Raw genomic sequence first — 10823 nt, 5'->3', positions numbered from 1 at the left:
AGTTACTCTACGTTGCATTGTGAGGGCCTGGCAAATTCTGTAGTTGAAGCTTTTTTTAATTAAAAAAAGAAAATCTTGATCAGTTTGGGTTTTTTTCACCCCTCTGCTGTTGATGCTGCAAAGACAACAGGCCTCATACATTTAGGCGACATGGGATTTTAAGTCCTTTACAAAGCCAGCTTTAAATATTTATACAACAGATGGCAAAAGAACACATCCTGAAAACACCCTGTCTTGGGGAGCGTTTTTTTCCAGCGCGTTAAAGAGGAAACAGGTTCCTTAATGCTACTACAGATGAGTCTGATCCACTGGTAAACAAATCAATTCATTTGCCTTGCATGAAACAATATGGGGAGAAGAAGCTCCATCATGAAAGCCTGCATATCCACAGCGCTTCAGTGTGGGCTTAATGGGTAGATATATTCAGATTTTGACTCAACAGAAGATTGAGTGTGATGTATTTGTTTGATGCAGCCAATCAGATTCTCCGGAGATGATAACACACCTCTTTCAACAAACACAAATGCCGAAGGCAGCACACTGTAAATCTGATATTACTCATCAATTTCCCAGCAAGCTATGTGCCATCAAATGGCTTCTGTTCACCGTATCAATATGAGTAGAGTAGAATAGAATAGAGTAGAGTAGAGTAGGGAATGGAATGGAATAGAACAGAATAGAATAGAGCAGACACCTCCCTTTCTCTTTCTTTCCCCACTCACTCCTTTATCTTTATATCTCTCCCTATCTTTTTTCTTTTATTAATTAACTTTATTTCTATCACATTTTGTATATATACATTTTACCTAGCTTGATGTCTAAATATATACTCCTGTTATTACAACAAACTGAATTTACAGTATGACACCTATAATATTTAGTCTGTGACTTTCTTTTGTTATGTATATTCCCCACTCTTCCCCATCCCCCTTCCCCCCTATTTTAATTCTCAATATTCAATAAAGTATTTTTTTTTAAAAAAGAATAGGGAATAGAGTAGAATGAAGTATTAGAATACAGTAGAGTAGAGTTGAACTGAATTGAATTTTGTTGGCCAGGTGTGATTGGACACACAAGGCATTTGCCATTGGTGCACATGCTCTCAGTGTACATAAAAGAAAAGATTAATTCGTCAAAAATCATAAGGTACAATACTTAATGATAGTCCTGGTACAAATAAGCAATCAAATCATATTAGGAACCAGTCGATATAAATTGTAAAGATACAAGCAACAAAGTTACAGTCATACAGTCATTTGTGGGAGGAGATGGGTGATGGGAATGATGAGAAGATTAATAGTAGTGCCGACTTAATAAATAGTTTGACAGTGTTGTGGGAATTAAAGAACATAACAGATTTATGATAGCGATATGTAATGCTGTAATACACATATAGAAACTTTTTTCTTCCCCCCCCCCCAGTCTTGTATATATGTGTACTTTGTATTTTGTATGTTGTATGTTGATTTGTTTTAAATTCAATAAAAATATTTTTTTTAAAGAGAGAGAAAGGAAGGAAAGAGGAGAAGCTAAAGGAAGGGAGGAGAGGAGACACGGGAGAGGGAAGGGAAGGAGAAGAGAAGAGAAAGAAGAAGGAAGGGGAAGAAGGGAGGAGAAGAGAGGAGAGGAGAAGAGAAGAGAAAGAAGAAGGAAGGGGAGGAAGGGAGGAGGAGAGGAGAGGAGAGAGGAGAGGAGATCTTAGCGCACCTACTCTCTCCTCTGTCTCTTCTTCCCTCCCTTCCCTTCTTTTCCGCCCAGCCTTCCGGCGCCCAGCGGCCGCTTTGATCCCACGCGCGCGCGCCCCCGAGAGGGTTTTCCCAGGCAGGGCGGGGGGGACGGGCGCGCGCGGGAGGCGAGGAGGTGGGTGGCGCGCTCCGCCCTCGTCCTCCTCTTGGGCTTCCCTCGCGCGCTGTGCGCGCGCGCGCCGTTTCGCTGCTTCTTTCGCCTCCGCTGCTACTGCCCTTCCCAACCAAGCGCGCGCGCCGGGCCGCTGGCCAACTCGCCTGCTCGCTTCGCCTTGACTGCCTGCGCCGCGGCGGCCGCAAAGAGGCTTCCCTTCTCCTCTTGGCCCTTTCCTTCCCGGAGAGAAGGAGGAGGGCGAGCTCGGAAAGGCAGGCAGGCAGGCAGGCAGAGGCGGGCCTGGCCCGGGCCGTTCTCCCTTCCCTTCCTTTGCGCACGGGAGGAGCGGAGCTAGCCCTGCTGCCTTAGTTGCCTGGCTGGCCGGTTGGCCGCCTGGCTAAGCGACGGAGGGCCGGGCGCCATGCATCTGCACCAGGTGCTGACCGGAGCCGTCAACCCGGGCGACAACTGCTACTCAGTGGGCAGCGTCGATGACACCCCGTTCACGGTAAGGCCGGCGAGCCCGAGGCCGCCAGGAGGAGGAGGAGAAAGAGGGGAGGAGAGGGATGATTAACCGATTAATCGCTTGCAAGGGAGGGGAATTGACTATTGGGGGGGGGGGTGTCTCCTTAGCTGCGCGTCTGGCGAAAGCGCCGCGCCAAGGCTGCTCTCCAGCCTTTTACGCACCAAGCATCGTTCCCGACTTCGGGAATTGTACGGAAAGGGTGGGGGTGGAAGCTCGGGAGGTGCTGGGCCAACCTTTCCTCGCCTCCCTTCTCCCCTCCCCTCCCCGGGACGCACGGAATCCACCGTATGCCTCCCCCCCTCCCTGGACATCTGCGCAGGCGTTACGCATGGGGGGGGGAAATGTGTTGCCTGCGCACGGAGATTGAAGGTGCTTTGAGCTGCCCGTCTCACAGAGGTGTGTGTTCCCACCCAGAGTTTTCCCTGCACCGGTCAATTAAATAGTCCCTTGGGATGTCAGAAAATTGGTCTTCTGGGGATGAGTGGCCGCCTTCCCTCTGATTCTTGGGGATCAGGGGAGCTTAGTAGGTGGCATGCAGGAAGAAAATTGTACACGGGTGTGTTTTTAGGTGGGAGAAGTGGGGGTGCTGAGTCTCTCTCTGCCTGTAAAGGTAAAGGTTCCTGTTTTGCATAGGTGCTAGTCGTTCCCGACTCTAGGGGGCAGTGTTCATCTCCGTTTCAAAGCTACATATTTTCCTATAAAGTCTATATTAAAAAAGAAAAGGTTACCCTGGCACATACAGTATGTGCTAGTCGTTCCTGACTCTAGGGGGCAGTGTTCATCTCCGTTTCAAAGCCAAAGAGCCTCCCGCAGCATATTTTCATATAAAGTGTATGTAATTTAATTTTATTTCATTTATTCAATTTCCCATAGAACTCAGGGCGGCTTACAGCAATGAAAACAATACAGTAGTACAATAATAAAAAGCAGTCAAACATAAAAATAATTACAAATGGTCAAAATTAAAATAGTGAGCGTTTTCCCACGCACATATGTGCTAGTTGTTCTCGACTCTAGGGGGCGGCGTTCATCTCCGTTTCAAAGCCAGCACTGTCCGAAGACATCTCCGTGATCATGTGGCCAGCATAACTCAATGCCGAAGGCACACAGAATATTATTACCTTCTTACCAAAGGTGGTCACTATTTTGCTACTTGCATTTTTGACCTGCTTTCGAACCGTTAGGTTGGCAGAAGCTGAGACAAGTAACAGGAGCTCACACCGTTACTAGGGATTCAAACCGCTGAACTGCTGACCTTTCGATCGACAAACTGAGCATCTTAGCCACTGAGCCACCGCGCCCCCTTGTACATGCCCGTAGAGGCATATATTATATAAAGCCCTTCATGGCACCGGACCAGATTATCTCAGGGACCGCCTTCTGCTGCACGAATCCCAGCGACCAGTTAGGTCCCACAGAGTGGGTCTTCTCCGGGTTCTGTCAACTAAACAATGTCGCTTGGCGGGACCCAGGGGAAGAGCCTTCTCTGTGGTGGCCCTGGCCCTCTGGAACCAACTCCCCCCAGAGATTAGAATTGCCCCCACCCTCCTTGCCTTTCGTAAGCTACTTAAAACCCACCTCTGCCGTCAGGCATGGGGGAACTGAGATACTCTTTCCCCCTAGGCCTTTACAATTTTATGCATGGTATGTCTGTATGTATGTTTGATTTTATAATAAGGGTTTTTTAACAGTTTTAATATTGGATTGTTATATGCTGTTTTTATTACTGTTGTTAGCCACCCCGAGTCTACGGAGAGGGGCGGCATACAAATCCAATACATACATACATACATACATACATACATACATACATACATACATAAATTAACCTCCCCGAGTCTTCGGAGGGGCGGCATACAAGTCTAATAAATTATTATTATTATTATTATTATTATTATTATTATTATTATTATTTATTTATTTATTATTATTTATTATTATTTATATTTAATTGGATTTGTATGCCCCCCTCTCCGAGGACTCAAATACACTGCTCAAAAAAAATAAAGGGAACACATAAACAACATAATATAACTCCAAGTAAATCAAACTTCTGTGAAATCAAACTGTCCACTTAGAAAGCAACACTGATTGACAATCAATTTCATTTTCTTGTCAGCACATTCAACTTCGTACAGAAAAAAAGTATTCAATGAGAATATTTCATTCATTCAGATCTAGGGTGTGTTATTTGAGTGTTCCCTTTATTTATTTATTTTGAGCAGTATATATACCTTAATATGTCGGAGGCAAGAGGGAAAACGCATGCCGATATATTTGTAAATAACACAAACCATATCCGTGCATTCTCTCTGCACAAAACACGGGTTAAAAGGTCCCCATCCCAAGAGATTTTACCCCGAGTGTGTTTTCGTGTTTTGTGTAGGTTTGGGTGGGTGGGTAGTGTGAATGGGGTGGTATGAGATAGGTTTTGCCTTACTGTGTACTCAGGAAAAGGTGGGATGCCTTGGGAAGGTGACAAAAATTGTGTGGGATGAGAAGACGACAAAAGTTTGCCAAAAAAATATACTCCACTCGGTTGCAAATCTGGACATGGTAGTTTTGAAAAGACTAGGCCCAGTGGGTATCAGCGGTAGAGATAGTGGCTGCTGGTGGTATGTGTGTCTTGTGATCTTTTTACCCCCACAAACAGGAATTGCTATCTTTAGATAAGGAAAGGTAAATATTCCTGAAATGAGGGCTGATAAACGCTTCTCTGTGGACTGAATTTGTACTGAGCGGATAAAGATGGGATTTCCAGTTTTTAAAACCTATTGGCCAAGAGGCATTGAGGCTAGCGCGAGAGGAAAACAGATCGTTTATTTATTTTGTTGGTTTGTTATTTTGTATTCTGCCCTTGTTATTTTTACAAACAACTCAAGGCGGTGAAGATTCCCAACACATCGTCTTCTTCTTATCGTCAAGAGCAACCCAACGCCAAGGTGGCTTGGACCAAGAGAGTGAGTGGCCCAAAGTCACCTAACCAGCTTTCAGGACTAAGGCTAGAACTAACCATGATGGGCCTAAATCCATCCAGTTGGCTTTCAAGGATAAGGTGGGACTAGAATTCACTATCTCCTGGGGATTGGCCCAAAGTCATCCAACCAGCTTTCATGGCTAAGGCGGGACTAGAACTCAAAGTCTCCTGGTGATTGGCCCAAAGTCAACCAGACAGCTTCCATTACTAAGGCAGGACTACAATGCACTATAATGGGGCCAAACTCACCCAGTTAGCTTTCAAGGATAAGGCGGGACTAGAACTCACTGTCTCCTGGTGATTGGCCCAAAGTCATCCAATCAGCTTTCATGGCTAAGGTGGGACTAGAACTCACTATCTCCTGGGGATTGGCCCAAAGTCACCCAACCAGCTTTCATAGCTAAGGCAGAATTAGAACTCACAGTCTCCTGGTGATTGGCCCAATGTCAACCAGCTGGCTTTCATGACTAAGGCAGGACTAGAACTCATTATAATGGGCCCAAACTCACCCAGTTAGCTTTCAAAGATAAGGCAGGACTACAAATCACTGTCTCCTGGTGATTGGCCCAAAGTCATCCAACCAGCTTTCATGGCTAAGGCGGGACTAGAACTCACTGTCTCCTGGTGATTGGCCCAAAGTCATCCAACCAGCTTTCATGGCTAAGGTGGGACTAGAACTCACTGTCTCCTGGTGATTGGCCCAAAGTCATCCAACCAGCTTTCATGGCTAAGGTGGGACCAGAACTCAGTCTCCTGGTGATTGGCCCAAAGTCACCCAACCAGCTTTCATAGCTAAGGCGGAACTAGAACTCACAGTCTCCTGGTGATTGGCCCAATGTCAACCAGCTGGCTTTCATGACTAAGGCAGGACTAGAACTCACTATAATGGGCCCAAACTCACCCAGTTAGCTTTCAAAGATAAGGTGGGACTATAAATCACTGTCTCCTGGTGATTGGCCCAAAGTCATCCAACCAGCTTTCATGGCTAAGGCGGGACTAGAACACACAGTCTCCTGGTGATTGGCCCAAAGTCAACCAGACAGCTTCCATTACTAAGGCAGGACTACAATGCACTATAATGGGCCCAAACTCACCAGTTGGCTTTTAAGGATAAGGCGGGACTAGGACTCACTGTCTCCTAATGATTGGCCCAAAGTCATCCAACCAGCTTTCATGGCTAAGGCAAGACTAGAACTCACAATCTCCCACTTTCTAGCTTGGTGTCTTAATCATGAGACCAAGCTCATTTGGGTTTCCTGATTCCGAGATGTTACGTTCACAAGGCCTTCCCTGTATATGTTTCTACAATAATAATGATCCTAAGATAAATATGCTAGACGGTTATGATACACCTGGCAACCTTGGTTGTTTTCAATGCAGGCTCAGGCTTGGTTAGTGCTTGGATGAGGACCACATAAAAACCCATGGCGGTAGCTAGATTGGCAGGGAAACCAATTTAAACAAATGGCAGACTTCTGACTTCTTCTATTGTGGCCAAGATGATGCAGAGACAGGTTCACGTTGAGGTCAACTGGAAAAAGAGAGGATAATTGCAGCGAGATTATTATATACTTAAATGTTTTGCATAACCCACAATAGAGAAATGGTAGGTAAAGATTATTATTATTTTTTATTATTATTTATTGGATTTGTATGCCGCCCCTCTCCGCAGACTCGGGGCGGCTAACAACAATGATAAAAAACAGCATGCAACAATCCAATTTAATAAAACAACTAAAAACCCTTATTATAAAAACCAAACCTACACACAAACATACCATGCATAACTTGTAATGGCCTTGGGGGGAAGGAATATCCTAACTCCCCCATGCCTGGCGACAAAGGTGGGTCTTGAGTAATTTGCGAAAGACAAGGAGAGTGGGGGCCGTTCTAATCTCTGGGGGGAGTTGATTCCAGAGGGCTGGGGCCGCCACAAAGAAGGCTCTTCCCCTGGGGCCCGCCAAACGACATTGTTTGGTCGACGGGACCCGGAGAAGGCCAACTCTGTGGGACCTTATCGGCCACTGGGATTCGTGCGGTAGAAGGCGGTTCCGGATGTATTCTGGCCCAAAGGTGAAAGAACTTGCTGAGATGGTTACATTGGCTAAATTGGTTAGAGAAAAGGCAATATTTACAGTCGTGACTGGAAACCTCTCAGACATTTTTGATGATTAGGAAAGAAAAATTGACAATAAAAGAAAGTGAACCTTTTTTGCAATTGTACAGTAAGAGATAACTTTTTAAATTTTATTTGTACTTGCTGCAAAGAACATCAGAATGTTCGTTCTTTTTTGTGTGTTTTTTCATTTCTTTGTTTTCTTCAACCTACGTTAGTTTGCGTTGGATTTTACGAGCTCTTTAAAGCTTTTAGTAACGTTTACGTTTTAAAAAGTTGGAAAAGATAACGTGCCCTCATGCAGATAAAAATATTAAGGCCCTTTCCTGAAATGTAGTAACATTCTGTTGTTTTTAAATCCTGCCTTAAATCCAGCTTTGTTTTGTTTTAATCTCTGGGGTGTTTACTTGAGTTTTTATTCCGAGTTGCTCCGAGAGCTTTTTTGTCGTAAGGAGAAAAATAGTGCATTTGAGAAATAATCCAATGCGTAACTTCGGATTTAATAACAGGATCTAGGAGAATAGGAAGGATTTTATTTATTTGTTGAAGAAACGGCTTAATTCTGATTCTATAAAAAGACTCTGGCTTCTTTCCTAATGAAACTATTTAGTTGCATACATCTTCTCAAATGCCTCTTTTCCCTGGCTGGGGATAAGCTTTTTCTTTTAAAAAATAGGATGCTAAAATTCCTTTTCTAAAAATGAATAAAAAGCAAGATAAGGCCCACTCTAACCAACTCATTTCTAAATATTTACCGGTGAGAAGTGTAATGCCAATAAGAGCAGTTTATTAGAATGGTGTTTTTCAATTTCAGGAAGCTTAAGCTATGTGGATTTTAACTCCCAGCATTCCCCAACAGTCATACCGGCTGGGGAATTCTGGGAATTGAAGTCTATTCCAGTGTTTCCCAACCTTGGCAACTTGAAGTCCAGATATCTTCAAGTTGCCAAAGTTGGGAAACACTGGTCTATACACATCTTAAACTTCCTCGACTTAAGAAACACAACCTCGGAGGTTGAAACAGAACTATCGTGATGTAGAAAGGCCCTACTACTTGTAGTCCAAACTATTCAGAATACAGTTTTCTAAGTCAACCTTAGGGCCTGTTGATTCATATTTAGGATTTAAGGAGAGCGATGTTTTTAAGAGTAATTCAAGAAAGCCACAGCCATAAATTACAGATTCTCTTTCACTACCTCTTTCTCTCTCTCTCTCTCTCTCTCTCTCTCTCTCGCTCTCTCTCTCTCTCTCTCGCTCTCTCTCTCGCTCTCTCTCTCTCTCTCTCCTGCTATGCGGTTCTCCTGACTTCTTCTACTACTACTACTACTAAGTTGGATGTTCCTGGCCATTAGTGCCAGCTGATGTCATCTCTTCTAACGCAGGGACCTTCAGCTTCATATTATAAATGAACTGCATTGTGTAGCATTGTGTGTTCTCTTTCTCTCTCCCCCCTCCCTTTTTCTCTCCCTCTCCCTCTTTTCCTCTTTGTCTCACTCTCTCTCTTTTTCTCTCTCCCTATTTCCCTCATTCTCTCTCTTTCTCTCTTCCCCTCTCTATCTCTTTCTCCCCCTCTTTCTCTCTTTTTGTCCCTCTCTCTTTCCCTCTTTCTCTATCTCTGTCTTTGTCTTTCTCTTTTTCTCTCTCTCCCTCTCTCTACCTCTCTACCTCTTTCTCTACCTCTTTCTCTCTTTCGCTCTTTCTCTCTTTTTCTCTCTCTTTTCCCCTCTCTCCCTCTCTCTCTATCTTTTTCTCCCTCTTTTACCCTCTATCTCTTTCTCTCCCTCTTTCTCTCTCTTTCTCTTCTTGTCTCTCTCTCTCTCTCTCTCTTTCCCTCATTCTCTCTTTTTCTCTCTCTCTCTCTTTCCCTCTCTCTCTTCCTTTCTTTTTCTCTCTCTATCTCTTTCTCTCTCTCTCCCTCTTTCTCTTTTTCTCTCTGTTTTTCTCTTTATCTCTCTGTCTTTCTCTTTTTCTCTCTCTTTCACCCTCTCTATCTCTTTCTCTCCCACTCTCTCCTTCCCTCTTTTGCCTCTTTCTTTTTCTCCCTTTCTCTCTCATCTCTTTCTCTCTTCTCTCTTTCTTTCTCTCTCTCTCTTTCCCCCATTCTCTCTTTTTGTCTCTCTATCTCTCCCTCTCTATCCCTCTCCCCTTCTCTCCTCACCCCCCTCTCTCCTTCTTCCTTGCTGGAATGAATGCTTTCTCACATTTTTATCATATCATAATTTGTAGACTCCGTTGCAGCTCCAGATGGTGTTTTGATGACGATTTGCAAAGAGTCGGCCAAGAACTGTGGGGAGATGAGGCATCAATTGCATCTCATCTCTTATTCTTAGCCTCAGAGTCATAGGTTCATGAGACATCTTGGTTGAAGAACTGGAGATGGTCTTAGGTCATGGTCAGAAAGTGTAAAGCTAATTGTGACACCAGTATAATCTGTTGAGCTGGAAAGGATAATGCTGTTTATTAAGGTCTTTGGGTGGCTGTTCTCTTTCAGTAATATTATATATTTTGGGGTTTGCATGCATGGGTTTGATAGCGATTATTAATATACAGTGTGCCATTTCTGACAACAGAAATCTAACAACGGGTTCTTTTGACGCTACTGTCACACCTTTTTAAATTTTACACAAGGTATTAAAATAAGAGGTGTTATGCTACTCAACTTGGTTTCTTCTAAAGATGATGGACATCCATTCCATCAAGGATGACCCAACATTAACTCCGTGATCTACAAATGTATTTATTTGAGCAGAGTAGAGTAGAGTAACGCCGTGGTCTCTTCAGCCTTGAAAGACCGCGTTTAAGGGTTGACTTGATCGAAGTCTATAAAATCATGCCTGGGATAGAAAAGGTGGATAGAGAAAAAATATTTTCTCTATCACACAATACTAGGACGAGGGGGCACTCCCTAAAGCTCATAGGTAAGACAGTGAGGACAAATCAAGGGAAATATTTCCTCACCCAGAGGGTCCTTGGTTTATGGAATTCATGACAGAGGTCGTGACAGCTGTCAGACTCGATAGCTTCAAGGCAGGGTTAGACAGACTCATGGATGCCAAGTGTATCAGTGGTTATTGAGGCAGGCAGGATTCCCTTGGGTCCCATTTGTTGGGGGTCAAAGGAAAGGGAGGGTTTTGCCTTCTCTTTCTGCTCAAAATCCCCAAGGACAATTGGTGGGCCACTGAGTGACACAGAATGCTGGACTCAATGGGCTTCGGCCTGATTCAGCAGGGCTCTTCTTAGGTTCTTATGTTGAACCCTCCAGAGTGCAAAAACACAGCAAAAACAGCAAATTAGAAGTGCATTTTCCACAGGTGACATGTGGAGCCATTGCCCTAGCTCAGCTCCAACGCACCAGCCAGCTGATT

General features: G+C 44.2%; 1 protein-coding gene across 4 annotated transcripts in view; it reads left to right on the top strand.

Annotated features, from left to right (window-relative positions):
* Positions 1-2169: 2169 nt before the first annotated feature.
* The window catches only part of DMXL2 (Dmx like 2), a 103252-nt gene continuing 94598 nt past the window's right edge, over positions 2170-10823 (top strand). For all 4 annotated transcript variants that reach the window (XM_070763020.1, XM_070763021.1, XM_070763019.1 and 1 more), the window contains exon 1: positions 2170-2347. In XM_070763020.1, the coding sequence (XP_070619121.1) occupies positions 2261-2347 (87 nt within the window). In that variant the 5' untranslated portion in view covers positions 2170-2260. The remainder of the gene's footprint in view (positions 2348-10823) is intronic.

The sequence above is a fragment of the Erythrolamprus reginae genome, chromosome 10, assembly GCF_031021105.1.
Source record: "Erythrolamprus reginae isolate rEryReg1 chromosome 10, rEryReg1.hap1, whole genome shotgun sequence".
Classification (NCBI taxonomy): domain Eukaryota; kingdom Metazoa; phylum Chordata; class Lepidosauria; order Squamata; family Dipsadidae; genus Erythrolamprus; species Erythrolamprus reginae.
The sequence above is the reverse complement of the archived record's forward strand: the minus strand, read 5'-3'. Positions and strand labels throughout refer to the sequence as shown.